Source organism: Leiobunum rupestre, chromosome 9 (genome assembly GCF_980474605.1).
Source record: "Leiobunum rupestre chromosome 9, qqLeiRupe1.1.hap1, whole genome shotgun sequence".
In the NCBI taxonomy this organism is placed as follows: Eukaryota; Metazoa; Arthropoda; class Arachnida; order Opiliones; family Sclerosomatidae; genus Leiobunum; species Leiobunum rupestre.
Genome location: NC_143392.1, coordinates 26,181,120 through 26,202,038, shown reverse-complemented (window position 1 = coordinate 26,202,038; position 20,919 = coordinate 26,181,120). Strand labels below are relative to the sequence as shown.

General features: G+C 34.5%; 1 protein-coding gene across 2 annotated transcripts; it reads left to right on the top strand.

Moving 5' to 3' along the window:
* Positions 1-1,944: 1,944 nt before the first annotated feature.
* LOC149927019 (PI-PLC X domain-containing protein 1-like) lies at positions 1,945-12,733 on the top strand. 2 transcript variants are annotated; one of them, XM_090158390.1, is made up of 3 exons: positions 1,945-2,154; positions 9,659-9,795; positions 10,116-12,733. In XM_090158390.1, exons 2-3 carry the CDS (start codon positions 9,678-9,680, stop codon positions 11,348-11,350), a joined length of 1,353 nt encoding a protein of 450 aa, XP_090014516.1. In that variant the 5' UTR covers positions 1,945-2,154; positions 9,659-9,677; the 3' UTR covers positions 11,351-12,733. The 2 variants fall into 2 exon arrangements, with proteins under 2 accessions (XP_090014516.1, XP_090014517.1); XM_090158391.1 differs by lacking the exon at positions 1,945-2,154 and adding an exon at positions 6,222-6,518.
* The last annotated feature ends 8,186 nt before the right edge of the window (positions 12,734-20,919 follow it).

Below are 20,919 nucleotides of genomic sequence, written 5' to 3'. Positions count from 1 at the left end.
ATGACTTGATTAATCTCATGCGAGTCTATACACTCTTTTTAGAAACGTTTACTGGGCGCCGCCATTATCGTACAGGCAACCGACGAGCAAACGCTCTACCGCAGAAATTTCATCCCCCTAAAACAGGTTTTTCATCACCCTCCCCGTAGACTGTAATGTAATGGCGGTCGATTTGGGAGGCGCGTATAAGAGTGTACAGAGTAACTAAAACGGTGTAAGCTGAGAACAAATTGAGAATGTTCTATTGTTCTGAGCCACCTGCACGGAGGGAACAAAGTGAAATAAGCTGCAGTTGGTAATTTAGTGTACTTGGGTAAAACTAAATACACGACGACAACATATAATAGCATATAGACTACAGTACTACATAAAATTAATCTTATAGTCCAATCAATATTTGTACATGATTACGTGCCATATTATTGTTTCTGCTACAGCTAAAACTTTCAACTTCAAATGGTGGAAGTGATATTAATATAGTAAAGCAAGATACACGAAAGTAAATAATATAGTTTGGGCAGTTAGACTTAACTAAATATAATATGTGAATAGGATATTTTTTTATTGATTTTGTTTACTTACTTTTATATTTATCTAGGGGCACAATGATATTTTAGGGGGCACATATACTTTTAGAGGTGGCTGGGCCCCCTCAGACCCCCTCGCTGGCTACGGGCCTGAGCCTGTAGCTCCGGTTACTATATTGATTGTGTTACTAGAGACATGGTCACACTACAACTAGAGCCCACTAACTATCTAGTTAAATACCTAATTGAGTCGTCATCTGATCAAAATGAGTAGCGAAAATACCTGTTGAAAACTCGGTTGCCTGTGCTGGTTTCAGAATCTTTTTGTGGTTATGTTTGCGATAAACCAGGGTACATGAAGTCTATGCTTATACTTTTTCGTCGTGTATCCTACTTTATTAAAAAAACAAGCACGCCATAAAAACTAATTCTAGTTGTTATGTAAGGCCGTGTGAACTTCGAATAAACTAGCATCGAACCGTTTTCCATAATTAGTTTTAAACTCAGTGTTTAATCGATTTAGTACGTCGTGTGACCAAGGCTTACGTGTTTTTTCCCCCTGTTCCATTATTTCGTAGTAAGGTAAGAAGAGTAACCCTATGACTCCGAATCTGTGGTGGCGAATAGTTTGAGTCGAGGCGAGGCAAAGCGTTTGCGCAAAATCGCACCCAGTGGCCATTTCAGCAGATAAATTCTGGATAAGCAGAATCTATAGACACATCTTAAACTTTTCTAAATATAATTTAAATACATAATTTAGAAAAAAAATCCATTTGCTAAAGACAATCTCTAAAATCTTCACTAAATATTCTAAAGACCTTTGTAAAAATGTATCTGCAAAAGGTGGGTTTTCACTAGGGCAAAAACGCGACAACGATGAGAGTCGACGCAAAAATATTACATTAGGCCTAACGGAAATTTTCCGCTTTGACGTTCACCGTCGCGTCGTGGCGTTTTTGCCAGGGCTTCCACATTTAATATATAAAATTTCCCTCTGGCGATAATTTCATCTAACAAAAAATTCCTTTTATCCCATTTTTGGATTGGAAATTCCCATTTTGATACCTCGCTATATTTGGTAGCTTTTAGATATACGAAAGTTGTTCTAGTAGATATGAGAAACTTAAGCCGTAATAATTCACACTACGTATAACACGTGGTTAGTAAAATGAGGGAAGGGAATTTTGTAGTGCCCCAAATTCCTAAAAAGGTGATGCTCCCTTTAACATTCTATAAAACCGCTTTACAAAAATGTCTCTAGAAAGGATTTGTAAGGGGGAGCTGGTATTAGTCTGTATATAGTTTGGAGAGTAAAGGAAAGCGTAGAGAGCCGCGATAGTGTTGTCATCGATCCTGGTGTTGAGGCGGAGAGCGGCGCCCAGGAGGAAGCGCGAGAGACGCCATCCATGATGGAGACTGCGAGCTAGCTGATCGTTTCAATCGGAAGCTAAAGGTCCCTCGCTATAGATAACCAGAAGCTGGCTAATACGCTTTCCAGACAAGCGGTAATGGCGATGTAGTTGGCTCGCTTCAAGCACGCCTGATTTCTATTGGGCTCGTGACGTCAGTCCACGACCTATTCCCATCATTCGGAGCGACTCGGAAATCTCATTATTTCATTCGAATGGTAGGTCGTTACGCTTTTCTAGGATTTTTGTATCCGTTACCCTCTCCTTTCATAACTATTTTTATAGATTTTGTTGGATATCTTATAGAAATTCAAAAAAAATTATATTTGTTTTTACTATGGTTTTCTATAAATAATATTTGCGCGGACAAATTACCAAATTTCTATAGAAATTACGTATATTATGGATAATTCTATAGAATGTCTACGACATCTTATGAAAATCTATAGATTTAATAAGGTTTTCTATAAATAATATTTTCGCAGACAAATTACACAAATTAATATAGAAATTACGTAAATTATGGATTGATCTATAGAATTTCTACGACATCTTATGGAGCTCTATAGAATGAATATGATTTCCTATATACCATAGACAGTTTTATAAATATTAATGTATAAAAAATACCAAATTATATGTTATATAAATTAGAGATATTACTATAGACTTTCTATAGAGATCTATAGTACGTCAAAGGTGTTCTATAATAATAATAATAATCATCTATAGCTAATAACCAAATTACCATAGAAATTATATAAATTGTGGATAATTCAATAGAAGTTCTATAGTGAATATTCCTAAGGGTAATTGCAATGTAAATGTTCTATAATTTTCATATTAGAACTGCGCACTCTTTATACATTTACGGGGTAGGTACATTTGTTCGAATTTCAATCATCCGACCCGCCGAAATAACAAATGTTTCAATTGTTCGAATTGGACAACTTGTTTGTTTCATTCGTCCGAATCGGTAGCATCAATTGTCCGAATTCTGTTGCTAAATTAGTATTTCTTTTTGCTGTTTTTTATAATGTCTAATCATTTTATCCTATTATGTCCATTTTTCCTTTGGCCTATATAGTTAGTGGGAATTGCGTTGAATGTTGTGGATATTTTAGGAAAAACGAACAAATGAAATTCGCCAGTAAAGTTAACATAAACTGAACGACTAAATCACCAACAATAGGTGTGATACATTTTTCGGGCAAATGAAATACGTTTTCGGACATACGATCCTGTTTTCTGGCATTCGGACATTTGTACCACCGTTCGGACGAATGAAATTCGAACAAATGTACCCAAATCTACATTTACCACGTTATTGATAAATAAAAAATTACATAATAATGAATTCGGTCAAACCATAAGTTAATAATATATACCCCAAGGAGAAGCATCCACCTTCCATTTCAAAATACATTTCGTAAGAAAAAATAGTGTGGGTGAAATACATAATTACAGTTACTTTTTAACAACTATTACATCCAGGAAAATACGGGTTATAAATGAAATGTCAACAATACGGTAATTTTTACATTTTAAGTCGTGAATTGAATAAGAATTTTTTAATAAAATCCCATTTCCTTGTTGAAAAATGTGTAATATTTAGAAATCACTTCACGAAAACGGGCTGATCTATATGAACGAAATTGTCTTTGTTGGTCTTGAAAACTTGGATCATTCAATTCAATTAAATTCAATTGTTTTATTAAAACAGAGTTTAGAGGGCTAACTCTTTAAGCAAATTATAGCCCTCTTTAACCTTGGAGGAATAAAACAAGTATACAGGAGTTGCGGAGAGCGGCGAAAACGGTTTCGTCAGTGACCGTGAACTCGCGCGAGACGGAGGGGTTCAAACGCGACTAGCGCCAACTGCATTCGGAATTTTGCAACTATTCCCATTTTTTAGCATTGTTTTTGCGTCGTCTGGTTTGTTTTATTCCTCGAAACAAATACGAGTCATTTTGGAAAAAGGCGCAAAGAATTTTGAAATGTTTCAAAACCAACCAGACGACGCGAAAACAATGTTATAAAATGAGAATAGTTGCAAAATCCCGAATGCAGTTGGCGCTAGTCGCGTTTGAACCCCTCCGTCTCGCGCGAGTTCACGGTCACTGACGAAACCGTTTTCGCCGCTCTCCGCAACTCCTGTATACTTGTTTTATTCTTCCAATCTTTAACAATTATATTATTACAAAAACAACAGAGTTATGAAATTTAAATATTTTTAACAAAAAATCTAATACTCAAATAAAGTTTTTTTGAAATACCTTTTAATTGATAATGATAAGTTTTATGTCTAGCTATTTCATTATACAATTTATAACTCCGACATAGAATAGTGAGTTTAGTTTTTTGGTAGTCTGGAAAACCGGAATATTATTCGATCTAGTAGCAGATTTTACTGTATTTTTTCTTAAATAAACTTATCAAAATATAAGCAAAAAAATAATAAATAATATATTAAAACGCAAGTATCATTATTTATAAAGTCAAATTTACAAAAAACTATGAGGAAAAACTAATAGCGTCTACTTTAGCCACAACCTATCTAGCTTTCAATGGCGAACCAAAGGTGGTGTTGCGATAGTTTTCGGTCGCGAAAAGAAACATTTAGCGCGCACGCGCAAGGAAAGCATTTAGTTAGATTATGGATAGTAGATTTTAGAGGATCGGTAAAAAGCCTGGTTTTTAGCCCCGTAAACCAATCACACTAAGGGAGTTGGCCAAGGTTATTTGAAAAAAAAAAAAAACAAGTATCGCTAAGAGTGGACGATACTGTTCGAAAAAAGAAAAAAGATAAACACGAAGTACATTCTTACGCCAAAAGGTATTTTTTCACGTTTTTATAGATTAAATATGATATACTAAATATCAGTTGATAGTTTTTATTGAATTAAAAAACCAAAATTAAAAATTACTAAAATATAAAGCGCAAAAAATTAAGTAACAATATCAACCGCATTAGATTGCCATTTTGAAATTGTAAGATCAGTTGGTACAAACAACCTTGCAATACTCCCTCGGAGTCTCTCGAGCTGATTGATACGCGGGGAGAAATAAAATGTACTGTGAAAGGGTATAGAAAACCTGTCCTCTTAATTTGCTGTCCATGGTTAGATACTTTATCCCCCACTTATGGGTAGGGATGCACCGATATCGGTACAGCCGATATATCGGCGGTAATATCGGACAATATATCGGCCGATATTAACAAAGTTATCTATCATAACAGTAGTGTATATGATAAGATCATTGTAAAAGAGTGTTCAGTACACTGTCATACCATTTTCATTTTTAATGAAAAAAGGTTTGCAAGAGCATATCCGAATAATGTTTCTTTTCATTTTACGTGATACATATTTTCTATCACAAATCCCATATCGTTGTTTTGTATTTGTTTACACTCGTAACCCCCTGTTTAAAAAAGGTATGATCTAGCCTCTGAAGTCTAGCGTACGTGGCGCGGCCAATCAAATTAAATATTATCATTAGTTAGTTAATCGAGAATTTTCTTATTTTTAAATTTTTTTCGGAAAATATTTTTCTAATACCGGTATCGGCCAATAATAATAATAATAATCAGCTAGGCTAATATCCAAAGGCACCACCATAGGCCCAAGTCATCTAGCGACTTATTATGCCTTTAAACAGGTGGCCGGGTTACAATGCGTTGGAGGGTGGTAGCAAGCCCTACATTTCACGCGAGCCAACAGCTCCCTACACTAACTATTAACGTAAATTTCTACAAGTTTTTATGGAAGGGGAAACCGAAGAACTCGGGGGAAACCCCTCAAACTAGTGGGGAGAGAACTGGCAAATCGGCCGATATATCCCTACTTATGGGTTTATTATAGGCCTTTAATCGTAACTCCTGAATAATACATAAAATTCGTGAAATCTGAGTTCATTAGAATCTGCCTCGAGCCATTTTAATGACCTACATGTAGATGGACACTTATACGTATAATATACTTCTGGAGATACCGACACGTTTCGTTATCTGAGAAAGAAATCCTTGAAGAATTTTGATTATTATTTCAAGAGTATAGAAAACGGTTGAATTCAAAGTGGTTACGGGTATAATCGGATTTCTTTGCCGATAACACGAACGACTCTGCTAGTTTAAATTCCACGATCATTTAGGGCTTCAAATCGTGTTCAGGAAAAAGATAGGGCTTCGTGTGGAGGCTGAACAAAACAGAAAGCTATCTTTGCGCGTGTAGAGTAACCTTCGATCAATAAGGAAACTTTTCGGGAAATTCAAAATAGTTCCGCAGGGGGTCATTAAACGCACGAGCTCAGTCGGTTTCACTCGTTCAGTTCACTTTCGTTTTTATTGAAAGTGTTGGCCATTGTTCCAATTTTACATCATTGTAGTAAATTTGTCAGGCGGGCAACAAAAAAAAACAATACAGCTGTATACATAGCAGTGTCGCCATATATCTCCGGGAAATAACGATTATTGGTCTGGAAATTCTCTGACGAAACTAACGGAATTAAGGCCCAACGGTTTGTAGATTAACATCATACCTCGACAGGTGGGTCGGAGATAGAAGCCGCTTTATTGACTCAGGTAAACTATTTTCATTTCTATTTACGGGTTTAAATAAGAATAGGTAATAGCGGAAGTACATAATACTTTACTTACGAGAGAAGTAAGTACTCCTCTACATATAGGCCATTATTAAGTTTCAGAAGTGTGTCAGTTAGTTGCAATTATTACCGAGTGATAAATGTGCGGTCATTTTAGAAATGACTCTCACCTGTTGTGGTTATCACCGATTTTGTTGAAACTCGGGGGTTAGGTAGACCTTATGGTAGTATGAAAATTTCGAAATGGGAAAGGTGCAATGGGCTTTAGTTTTCCCATGGCAACCGAAAATGTTTTTGAGCTCTGAAAACAAAAAAATCTCCATTTAAACTAGCATGGGATTTTCTCGGTTTCACCTCAGAAAATTCTTCAAAAATTCTTAAAAAATTTAAATTTTCAAAACATACCCAAAATGTAAAAATTTACCAATTTTGGGTAAAATTTTATTTTTAATTGGGAAACTGATAAAATCCCATTCTTTTTTAAATGGAGATTTTTTGGTTTGAGAGATCAAAAACATTTTCGGTTGCCATGGTAAAACTAAAGCCCATAGCAACTTTTCCCTTTGGGAATTTTCATACTACCATAAGGTCTACCTAACCCCCGAGTTTCAACAAAAACGGTGATAACCACCACGGGTAGTCTCCTTGTCAGTAAACATTATGTACGCGGAAATAACACAATTACGTGAAAATTATGATAAACATATGATAAAAGTGAAATCAGGAGCTCATTGATCACTAAATACATAAGTTTGCTAAATAGTATAGTCCTTTTGAGTTGATTTGTATTGTAGAAAAATTGCGAGTAAACAAATACCAAGGGAAAGAGTCCTTCAGGACGGCCGTCATGTTTAATCGTTTAAGCAGACAGTTTTATTGTTTGTTTAACCTAGGAGCAACAAACACAGAATTTGTTTGTGTACAATTTTCATTGGTTAGACGCTTTAGCGCCTGGTGCCGTCGCGTCGGAGTGGGAAATTACGAAATTGTCTTCCCCCATTCCGTAAAAAGTTCAGTGTAAACGTTCGTCCAATGAAATTTGTACATAACATTGCGTTAGCATGTTTAAAGTCTAGCTGCGTTCTCCTTGTGTTTGTTGTTCCTAGGCTTAACAAAGATCTCGAAATTTACGAACTTTACGCTGAATATCGCGAGCAAAACTTGACCATTTTCGAATTTCGAAACTGTATTTATTACTTTGGGATAATTACTATGTTCAGTGTGTTGAGGTGAATTTTAGCGTTGCTCAAAATCCCCCTCAAAGAAAATCTCATTGGTTACGACGCGCTTGAAGCACACGTCCTAGTTTTAGTTTGTGCATGGGCCAAATAATAATAAATCCAGGACATGACTCTGGTACCTTCACGCGTACTAAATCGGTCGTCCACTAAAAAATACAGGCGGCCATTTTAGTAGCGGGGAAAAACGGGTACCAAAAAAAATTTAGAGCAAAATCAAGCAGAAATTTCCTGTTTCCCGAACGCCATCTAGTGTTGACTTAGTCGGAATTCGGAAATAAGTGGCGGTTGTAATTCGAAAATCTTGCCATGTTTGGCCCCTCATTTTTATATTAATTTTAACCACTCTAGGACAGTATATGTTTAATATTATATAATTATATTATACTAATTATGAACTTAGTATGTATAAAAATAAGTACTTACTTTAATAATAACTTACTCAATATGATAGCTGTGAATAAATATTCCAAGATATTTACTACGACGACTACGTGTATTATTTTGGAAAACTATTCCTATAAAATTTACCTCAAAATGACGTGGGTCCGGGATCGCGCGTTTTTTTTAAATAGGGGGCAATAGTGGTTGGGTGTTAGCGCTATAGGACGGGTTTTTCGCATAGAGTCAAGTCCTGGATTGATCATTATTTGGCCTATGGTTACCTCTTATTACTAATAAACAGGATTGCTAGTCTGAAGTCTACAAAACTAACATTATTTATATTTACATTTTTACAGTCATGGCTATTACTATGTTAAACGATTTAATAATTAAAAGAGACGCGATATTTCTTGACTAAAATTTTAAGTTTTATTTAAAACTTGTTAAAACCGCAGTTCCTCATCAGGCCATTTATTAAGGAAAACGCGGTACTTCGACAAAATAATGAGAATATGGCTTCGGGGCGGACCAAAAATTAAAACCCTCGAAGGCGTATTCTTCCGAAGTACTGCGGTTTATTTTATTTATAAATAAAACGGTCTTATTAACTTCATGTTTATCATATTCAATAAATTTTTATAACCTTTCAGGAATTTGGGGCAACACATAATTCCCTCCCCTTATTCTTCTAACCACGTGTTATACGTAGTGTTAAATACAGAGGTTTATGAGGACATTTTCCATTTAAAGTATCCCCGCTTGGGTAGTGCTTAAGTTTCTCATATCTACTAGAACAACTTTCGTGAATCTAAAACCACGTACCTCATTATTAAGAAATTATATTTGAACAAATTTTCTAACTATAATGAAAATAATTTATTTATAGCTCGGATATTCTTGTTTATATGTTAATTAAGGGTGCATTTAAAAAATAAACACCAAATATGAAACAATAAAGGTTTCAAAAGAGAAAACCTCTTCAGGGCGGGCTCGCTTCCTCTAATAGAAGAATTGGGTGTTTCTACTATCGTTCTAAACTAGCGCCACAGATGCGTCTAATATATAGTTGTAAAATGTAATTGCTTCAGGGATTGTAGGGGACAAAGTTTATACCATTACATTTATTTGTACTTTGTAGTCTTAAAAAGTACGTGCTTAATGGTTTAAATTTGATAAGTCACACAATACTGGCTAAACCAGGCTGTACAGGAGATAACATAATTAGTTAATTTCGACCATGGAAATGAAAGTAAATTTATAAGGGTAGTTAATTTGTAATTTCACTATTACACGAGAGATTTTATTAACTAATTAGGGTAAAATAATTCCACCATAAAAACAAAATTGCAGGGTGGCGTTAGCAAGAAAAGTGAAGAATTATTTCCAGCTTGACTCTTAAATTAGGCACGTTCTTCGCGTTCTCCACTGCACGTTTTATTGTAATTCATAAGCTAGTGTAACAACATACGAATATAATATTATTTTTTTTCTTTCCCAGGATACAGAACATACCCAAAATGTACTTGACCAAGAGTAGCAACATGATTCTGGTCCTTTTCGTCCTGTTCTGCAGGATACAGTGGAACAGATTACGAGCGGTCAGCCCTACAGACGAGACGTTTATAGTAGACGATGGTACCACTAGCACTAACTTCAGAAGTATTTAACATATCTAACGAGAGAAGTATGAATCTAGCCTATAAAAATGAAGCCTGTAAATTCGCAGCAGTTTGAAGGCTTAACGATATAAAACGTAGAAATTAATTTTCATAAAGTCTATAAACCATAATTTTTTTTTATTTCGAAAAGTTTTTATAAAAATCAATTGAAGCCTGCGAAGGTTCATTAGCAAGATAGTCCGATGAATACTTCTCATAAGATATGTAAAATATACTTCTGATAATATCAGCGCGTACACTCTTGTCATTCATCTAACAGTTTTCCATTCTGACTAGAACTCTACTGCGGTTCGAAATTGAGACCGGAATTATACTTCACGGTCAGTTCTTTGGCCAATACCTCCATAAGTGGACAGATTACCCAAAGACAATTGGAACTCAACTGGTACAACATTAACAATAGCCCTGGAGATGTCGTGGCCATCTTCGATCACGATCCGACCGAATCAGTCAGCGATCCGATCGACAGTCAACGAGTGGACGGCTTGAAAGACGGCTACTTCCGTTCCAACATTCAATTTCCGGTCATCAACTTCGACGAGACCAATCTAACTTCGAACTGTTTGGGTTACTGGGGGGCCTATTTGAAATCGGGGCTGAATTTGTTGGCCGTCACTTGCGTCCGCGCTCGACCTACCTGGATGGCCGACATCCGAAAATACATTGGCAAATCCAATTTGACCAGTTTGATCATACCAGGAACTCACGACTCCGGAAGTTACTCGCCGTACTTGGGCAGAAAGAGCGAGAACGTGGTGGATAGATACATGTTCTCCCAAGACGACGACATCTTCACGCAGTTCTGCTTCGGGATTCGCCACGTGGATCTCCGCGTCGCTCACTACGAAAGCTCCAGAGAGAAGTTCTGGATCAACCATTCTTTCTTCCGCACCAACAACCCGCTGTCCAAAGTAATCGACGCTGTGAAGCGTTTCTTATCGGCGACCCAAGACGAAATAATCATTCTGGATTTTCATCGGTTCCCCGTCGGTTTCAAGAACGATTCCATTCACAGCGAGTTGATGAGCACCCTAGTGACTGAACTGGGTCAATGGATGATACCCAACCGAATGGGCTACTCCGCGACGGTGGACGAGCTACTGGACAGTGGTAAAAGGGTCCTGGTAGGATACTACAGCCGAGCCCGACTCGGACACGAACTATTTTGGCCGGAAATAAAACAGAAATGGGGCGACGAACAGGAACCGGAAGCGTTAAAGGCGTACTTCCAACGCGTCTTCTCGTCTAGAATTCCCAGCATGCTGTGGGCGTCCATGGCCGAGTTAACGCCCACTTCCGCTTCCATCTTCTTGAGACCCAAGGAAGGCTTGCGGTTTCTGGCTGATAAAATTAACCGCAACATCAGCGCTTGGTTCAAAGGCGACTGGGGATACCTGTCCAACATCGTGGCCACCGATTTCTACCTCGGCAATCACGTCATTGAGACGGCTATAGAAATCAACTCGCGAAAAACGGGCTGCGCTTCGCGATCCCAGAATAACAACGTATAGGAAATTTTAAATCATCGCTCAGATTAAATTCTGTACCTAGTCAAGACAAGTAAAACGCGTTGCCAAATTTATGAAATCTTCTCCACAGAAGGAAACTTTCCCGGTTATTTTCTTTGGAAGCGAGTTTACGTGCCGAGGACATTTCATCCTGGATGACCCAATTTCATTTTAAATCAAATCATACCTAAAGGGTCGTACTTAATTTTCTTAATTATGTCTCTCTATTACTGCTATAACTAGATAAGCTATATGTACGATAATTGATATTTCATAATAACAAGAGTATATAATATATCTTAATGAGAAGTGTCCATCTTAATATATTACTAGAAAAAAGCCTATTACAAATCGTTTTTATGTATTTGGAAACTATATATATTTATTTATTATAGAATTTCCGTCTTTAATCTATAGGAATTTATAAAAACCTAGAAATTTCGACGTTTTACTATGGATATATAAAAATGGAACACTGTTCAGGAAATTTATTTTATAGAAAATCTAAAATAAATGTTTGTAAGGGATGCAAATTTACCTAAAACGTGTCAATTACAATATTGGTTGCTTTCTTACAGGGAACCTTTCTAGTATATTGGCCAAAGACTTTAATTATTATTTGTGGAATATTTAATAAAGCCAGCTGCATATTGTTTAAAAGCTATTTTCTCTTTCTAAGGCTGCAACTGATAATTTAGTTGGTATAATTTAAAATACTAAAAAGTACCGAATGATGTTATCCATATAGAGCATAAAGCTAAATTGGGATGGACTATATACTCTGTTTTTTTTCCTTTCGTCCTTTTAAGTTTGAAATCATAGATGGAGTTAGCGTTTCTATGGAGTACTTAAAAATCAATAAAGTCCACGCTCTCTACTTCATCCATTAACACATTTTGGGTGCTAATGTTATTATCTCATTTTTAAAATTAATTTTTGGAAGACAATTTCATGCTTTTTAGAACCATTACGTCGGGGAATTTTTTTTTTAAATTCGGTAAATATCTATTTACCGCAAATTTACATTTTACGTCGCTAGGCGGAGTGTGCTTCCTCAGATTGATGCGAAAACTGCCTTAAGCCTTTGACGGTACATATTTCATTTTTATAGCCCAAATAGATACACGTACTTCTTTAGTAAAAGTTATATTATACACTTTTGGCTATATTCATGAACTTGTATTATTATTTTGTAATATAAATGTGTAGCGATTTATTGGCCAGAAATAATTATTTAATGAAAACGAGTATGGTAACTTGTATAGACGCTGAAACAGTTCGCTTGTTTCTTTACTATTGTAAACGTTATTTTAGTTTCTAGATGTATGAATGAAAGTTGAAATGCATAAAAAATATGAAGCTTTTGGATTTTTGTTACATTTAGGTCGGTATAATAAATCTTGTTAACTAACGTTGTGTTTTTCTACAATAACATTTGAATTTTGTAGAATTTATAATAAATTACGTTTATTAATATTATAAACTATTGTGATTATTATCAGGATGTCATTAAGGTATAATTATTCAACTTCAACGGCGGCTATCAGGTTATTGATGCCGTAATTCTTTGATATCTGAAGATATCATATAAATATCTAATATTCCACACAGAAATCTGATTTAAAATTGTATCTAATTCATTATCCCAAAGTAACTGATCTGAATTCATTTGCCATAATTTATCTGACCAGATTCCGTTATCTGAACAGTTATCTGACTTAATAAAAACTTGTTGAGGTTAACGGTAATAGTGAGAGTAGGGAGCTGTTGGCTCGCGTGGCATGAAGGTCTTGCCACCACCCTTCTACGCATTGTAACCCGGCCACCTGAATTAATGTCTTTAGGTTGTGCCTTGGGTATTAGCCTAGCTGATTATAATAATTATTATTATTATTATTAATTTAATAGGAAGAGCCATCTGAAATCTGCTACTTTTCTTTCTGTCGGTGAATTCAGATTAGTTTCGGGTTTATGTATCTAACTTGCTTTTTGACCCATATCAAATAATTTGATATGACGTATTTTTTCTTCAGGTCAGATAACGCAACTGAGAATCGAATCGATTGGAAGCGCTAAAGGGTAAATTTCAAATTAAATTTCGGATTGGCAGTAATTTCAGTAGATGGAGCTTTCGACTCTCCAATTTACGGAGGCGTAAGACTGGACTCGTCTATGACGAAACGGCGGTTGGAGACTCTTACCTTAATGAACTTGTGTTATTATTATAATTGTTTATTGGAGCGAAGCCAGTGAAGCTCCCTAAATCGCGAATTAAGTGGAGTCCGTTTTTACGCGATCGAATGTATTGAAACTTTGCATACACACAATTAACAAAGCCGAATTTAAAAACCGTCTTGACAAAGACATTCTCTTTAAATATAAATAAATACATTTTGGGTGTCAACTTGACATCTTGAAATGTCATGTCAGGAACGCAAAGCTACTCATGTTTCATTCTAGAGTTGTTAATTTTCCGGAAAATTTTGCGCAAATCGGAAAAATAAAAAAATTAAACATGCCCGTCGTCGATGGGACTTGGTCCGTCGTCGATGGGGATTGGCCCGTCGTCGATGGGGATTGGCCCGTCGTCGATAGGGATTGGGCCGTCGTCGATGGGATTGGGCCCGTCGTCGATGGGATTGGGCCCGTCGTCGATGGGATTGGGCCCGTCGTCGATGGGATTGGGCCCGTCGTAGATAGGATTGGGCCCGTCGTCGATGGAATTGGGCCCGTCGTCGATGAGACTGGGCCCGTCGTCGATGGGACTGGGCCCGTCGTCGATGGGATTGGGCTTCCTATTAATTATAAAAAACAACCTAAAAAGTAACTATTTCCTATAATTTTAGCGCGAAACCCGAACGGTAGAACTATCGCCGTTCGTGAGGTTTTTATTGCTCTTTCAAATCGCGCTGTCTCGTGACTTATTAAATAAAAAAGAATACAGTAACGAAAAGGTTTCATGGGTAAAAAACTTTTTATTAAAACCAAAAACGACTTATTAAATACATATGGGGCGCTAAACCGAAAAAAATTCTAAATAACATTTCTAGAAATATTTAAAATTTTCCTATCAATATAATTATATAATTGGTTTTACAAAATTTTTCGGCAACACGTGAGAAAGAGAGAGAGAAAAGAACGTTCCTAGTTGCAAGTTAGTCCGAGAGCCGATGTCTCGAAATATACCTTATGGAGTACATGAACAAGATGTCACGGACATTTCCTTACACACAATCCCGCTGATTTGTTAGGAATACATTCCGACATATTACATTCACCCTGTACAAAAAGACATACCAAAAAAATAATAAACATAATAAATAATCACAGCTCAATATAGAACATTCACTCTGTTAAAAAAATCGTATAGAATTAGACTACTCAATTGCAATAGTTCCAAAATTTGCGGTTCGAAGTACTCATCATAGAATAGAGTCCGACCTTAAACATTCACCCGGCATAAAATTTCATACCAAAGAGTCCCAAACAGAGTTTATAATCAGTCCAAATATGAGACATTCACGTGATTCGCTAATTGCGTAACCACGCGTGATCTTCGTGAATAATCGGATGATCTTTGTGGGAAAACGACGTTTCAATAAAGTTCTTATCGAGTGCCGTTGATGTGCAATCCCCGACTTAAAAGTAACTTTCGTTTTTGGGGGCGAAAACTACTACGATTAATAACAACGGTGCTGCTTTGGCGTAGTTATACAGAGGGAAATAATACCAATCGAAGGACGAATAAATTACATTTCTATTGAGTGCCGTTGAGGAGCAATCGACCTTTCACTAAAGTCCTTTTGGAGCCAGCTCACCGCTAACGACATCGTTAATTACACATAACACTGTAAGAGTGAAAATAACAGCTTCAATTCCTCTATAACAAGTGAGGCTAACAATCCCTCATTAACAAGAGGGGTGAAGCTTACAATTCCTCCTCAACAAGAATGGTGAGGCTAAAAATGGATATAGTTATTACCATAAGTGTATAATATTTTTGTTACATAAGTGTGACACTTCCTATTCTTCACAGGCAAACGTTTTACTGAGAGCTATTCACAAGACAGACTGCATTACGGGCTTCGTCGCCGTTTTGCATCTGCTTAATACTAACGCGTCACACGTAGCCTTTGACAGAGCCTCGATATTCAGTGGCGTAGCCAGGGGGGGGGCACATGCCCCCCCGAAACGTATGGTCGTACGTACAAATATTTTTATTTTTTTACTTTTTTTTCAATGGTGTGCCCCCCCCCCCCCCGAAACAAAATCCTGGCTACGCTACTGTCGATATTGGAAGATTTGCTTCTTGTGATGACGTCACTCGGTTACTAACTCTCAGTAAAATATTCCCCAAAGTGACAAATTTATGGAACAATATTATAGACTTATGGTATTACGACTAACGTTTCCCGAAGTGAGCTGACCAGTATAGTTAGTAGATGAATTGTGGTCTGCCAATATGAAACCGTTAAAAAATAAAGCTTGAAATTCTATTAAAGATCTCTCACAATCTTTCCTAACGTAATTCGAGCACTAAAGAGGTAATTTAAGGTATGAAGATGACAAGATTGAAGAATGACCCATTTTCCGTTTGATATATATTTCAGGACACCGAAATAAAATAGCGAGGATAGCAGATTCAAAGCTAACCACTAATTGGTTAGTTATAATAGTTGGTTATGCTTTATTCTATTGTTTAAACGTTTATCTCGTCTACACTATGTAGCCGTGAGAGGTAAATTGGTTCGCCGTGACGTCCGCCGCTGCACGCGAACCTGACGCCGATTTAATCCGTAGCGACATAATCCAGCTCTGAGAACAATAGGAGAGAACAACATTTCCCTCTGTTCGCCGTTCGAAAGAGTTAGCTCGTGAACACCACGTCGAAATGATCGGAATAGACCACTATCGGCGCGGCAAGCGCGAAATGAAAAAATAAAAGTCCTCCGCTCGCGCTTAGCTCGCTCGCCGCGCCGTAAGCGAAGCTGAGGTTATTAGAGAGAACACGCTCTTTGTAACGAGAGCGAACCGCCTCAAAGCGACATGGCTCTCTCTCGCATTGAAAACGCTCTCTTAAAAATCGACTACTCATGTTCACGCGAACTTTTAGGATTATTGTAGTTTTCGCTGTTAGCAAGCTAAGTAAAATATATTTTTGTTTGCTTACTTTTTAAATAAACGTGATAAGGATAAGATATTTTATCTTAATCTTTAAGCGAGATTATAAATTTAGGAACACTCACATCTTTTGACCACCTCTGACGAACAGCTCCAATAACGGTATTGTGGATTGGTCTTCTATCTGGATATCGAACGTGAAAAAATATTCTTTTCCAAACTGAAACCAATTTCTTTGAACATTTTCGACAGCACTCTACAGCTTTCTCATTGAAACGTTTTTTCTAGCACCTACTGGTGAAGAAATATTTTTTACAAAAACCCGAAATTATTTCCGATTTTTCTGAAATTTAGGATTTAAAGCGATCCCACACTAGAAATAATACCCTGAAAATCAGAGCATTTCAAAACACCCTGTATATTTGCACATATTTAATATATTTATAATTACATATTTGCACATATTTAATATATTTATATTTACATATTTCCACATATTTAATATATTTATAATTACATAAATGCACATATTTAATATATTTACAATTATATATTTGCACATTTATAATATATTTACAATTATATATTTGCATATATTTAATATATTTATAATTATATATTTGCACATATTTAATATATTTACAATTATATATTTGCACATATTTAATATATTTATAATTATATATTTGCACATATTTAAAATATTTATAAAAAGTGGGTTAGCTAGTGGTCTGATTTGTTAGGTCTGCCCGCTAAGGAGAAAACGTTGGGTACCGTGACGTCAGCTAGAAAAATGGGGGCTGACGGAAATTGGGGTAAGAACAGAGTCGTTTTAGTGGGTGCAGCAGCGTGTGACGTCACAGATAGAGGGCTCCAGCTGGAGAATCGGTGGCTTTGACGTCATCGCGCCACTTCACGAGAGACAAAAGACCAGCTTGGAATAAAGAAGGATAGCCTCCCTAGCGAACCAATAGATCTGGAAAGCTTGACAACCTTACCCAACCGCAGTGGTTTCTGGGTAACGTTTCGCTTCACACATTACCTACCCGCCTTTTCATCCATTTGAGTTATGGAGAAAGTATTTTGAATTTTGAGTTATGGAAAACGTATTTTAATTTTGGGTTCTGGAGAAAGTATTTAAATTTTGAGTTCTGGAGAAAGTATTTTGCATTTTGATTTATGGAGAAAGTATTTTGCATTTTGATTTATGGAGAAAGTATTTTGCATTTTGAGTTCTAGAGAAAGTATTTAAATTTTGAGTTATGGAGGAAGTATTAAAATTTTGAGTTATGGAGAAAGTATTTTAATTTTGAGTTATGGAGAAAGTATTTTGCATTTTGAGTTATCGAGAAAGTATTAAAATTTTGAGTTATGGAGAAAGTATTAAAATTTTGAGTTATGGAGAAAGTATTAAAATTTTGAGTTATGGAGAAAGTATTTAAATTTTTAGTTATGGAGAAAGTATTAAAATTTTGAGTTATGGAGAAAGTATTTTAATTTTGAGTTATGGAGAAAGTATTTTAATTTTGAGTTATGGAGAAAGTATTTGGCATTTTGAGTTATGGAGAAAGTATTTTGCATTTTGAGTAATGGAGAAAGTATTTAAATTTTGAGTTATGGAGAAAGTATTAAAATTTTGAGTTATGGAGAAAGTATTTTGCATTTTGAGTTATCGAGAAAGTATTAAAATTTTGAGTTATGGAGAAAGTATTAAAATTTTGAGTTATGGAGAAAGTATTAAAATTTTGAGTTATGGAGAAAGTATTTAAATTTTGAGTTATGGAGAAAGTATTACAATTTTGAGTTATGGAGAAAGTATTAAAATTTTGAGTTATGGAGAAAGTATTTAAATTTTGAGTTATGGAGAAAGTATTAAAATTTTGAGTTATGGAGAAAGTATTTAAATTTTGAGTTATGGAGAAAGTATTAAAATTTTGAGTTATGGAGAAAGTATTTTGCATTTTGAGTTATGGAGAATGTATTTTGCATTTTGAGTTATGGAGAAATAATTTTGCATTTTGAGTTATGGAGAAAGTATTAAAATTTTGAGTTATGGAGGAAGTATTAAAATTTTTAGTTATGGAGAAAGTATTTAAATTTTGAGTTATGGAGAAAGTATTTAAATTTTGAGTTATGGAGAAATAATTTTGCATTTTGAGTTATGGAGAAAGTATTAAAATTTTGAGTTATGGAGGAAGTATTAAAATTTTTAGTTATGGAGAAAGTATTTAAATTTTGAGTTATGGAGAATGTATTTTGCATTTTTAGTTATGGAGAAATAATTTTGCATTTTGAGTTATGGAGAAAGTATTAAAATTTTGAGTTATGGAGGAAGTATTAAAATTTTTAGTTATGGAGAAAGTATTTAAATTTTGAGTTATGGAGAAAGTATTTAAATTTTGAGTTATGGAGAAATAATTTTGCATTTTGAGTTATGGAGAAAGTATTAAAATTTTGAGTTATGGAGGAAGTATTAAAATTTTTAGTTATGGAGAAAGTATTTAAATTTTGAGGTATGGAGAAAGTATTTAAATTTTGAGTTATGGAGAAAGTATTACAATTTTGAGTTATGGAGAAAGTATTTTAATTTTGAGTTATGGAGAAAGTATTTAAATTTTGAGTTCTGGAGAAAGTATTTAAATTTTTAGTTATGGAGAAAGTATTAAAATTTTGAGTTATGGAGAAAGTATTTTAATTTTGAGTTATGGAGAAAGTATTTTAATTTTGAGTTATGGAGAAAGTATTTGGCATTTTGAGTTATGGAGAAAGTATTTTGCATTTTGAGTAATGGAGAAAGTATTTAAATTTTGAGTTATGGAGAAAGTATTAAAATTTTGAGTTATGGAGAAAGTATTTTGCATTTTGAGTTATCGAGAAAGTATTAAAATTTTGAGTTATGGAGAAAGTATTAAAATTTTGAGTTATGGAGAAAGTATTTAAATTTTGAGTTATGGAGAAAGTATTAAAATTTTGAGTTATGGAGAAAGTATTTAAATTTTGAGTTATGGAGAAAGTATTAAAATTTTGAGTTATGGAGAAAGTATTTTGCATTTTGAGTTATGGAGAATGTATTTTGCATTTTGAGTTATGGAGAAATAATTTTGCATTTTGAGTTATGGAGAAAGTATTAAAATTTTGAGTTATGGAGGAAGTATTAAAATTTTTAGTTATGGAGAAAGTATTTAAATTTTGAGTTATGGAGAAAGTATTTAAATTTTGAGTTATGGAGAAATAATTTTGCATTTTGAGTTATGGAGAAAGTATTAAAATTTTGAGTTATGGAGGAAGTATTAAAATTTTTAGTTATGGAGAAAGTATTTAAATTTTGAGGTATGGAGAAAGTATTTAAATTTTGAGTTATGGAGAAAGTATTACAATTTTGAGTTATGGAGAAAGTATTTTAATTTTGAGTTATGGAGAAAGTATTTAAATTTTGAGTTCTGGAGAAAGTATTAAAATTTTGAGTTATGGAGAAAGTATTTTGCATTTTGAGTTATGGAGAAAGTATTAAAATTTTGAGTTATGGAGGAAGTATTTAAATTTTTAGTTATGGAGAAAGTATTTAAATTTTGAGTTATGGAGAAATAATTTTGCATTTTGAGTTATGGAGAAAGTATTAAAATTTTGAGTTATGGAGGAAGTATTAAAATTTTTAGTTATGGAGAAAGTATTTAAATTTTGAGGTATGGAGAAAGTATTTAAATTTTGAGTTATGGAGAAAGTATTACAATTTTGAGTTATGGAGAAAGTATTTTAATTTTGAGTTATGGAGAAAGTATTTAAATTTTGAGTTCTGGAGAAAGTATTAAAATTTTGAGTTATGGAGAAAGTATTTTGCATTTTGAGTTATGGAGAAAGTATTTTGCATTTTGAGTTATGGAGAAAGTATTAAAATTTTGAGTTATGGAGGAAGTATTTAAATTTTTAGTTATGGAGAAAGTATTTAAATTTTGAGTTATGGAGAAAGTATTATTATCTCTTTAGACAAAATATCGGGCATGCTTCAAAGGCTGGATGCGCAAATAGGAACGACGCTATAGTCTTCCACGACGTATTTAAATTTTGAGTTATGGAGGAAGTATTAAAATTTTTAGTTATGGAGAAAGTATTTAAATTTTGAGTTATGGAGAAAGTATTTAAATTTTGAGTTATGGAGAAATAATTTTGCATTTTGAGTTATGGAGAAAGTATTAAAATTTTGAGTTATGGAGGAAGTATTAAAATTTTTAGTTATGGAGAAAGTATTTAAATTTTGAGGTATGGAGAAAGCATTTAAATTTTGAGTTATGGAGAAAGTATTACAATTTTGAGTTATGGAGAAAGTATTTTAATTTTGAGTTATGGAGAAAGTATTTAAATTTTGAGTTCTGGAGAAAGTATTAAAATTTTGAGTTATGGAGAAAGTATTTTGCATTTTGAGTTATGGAGGAAGTATTTTGCATTTTGAGTTA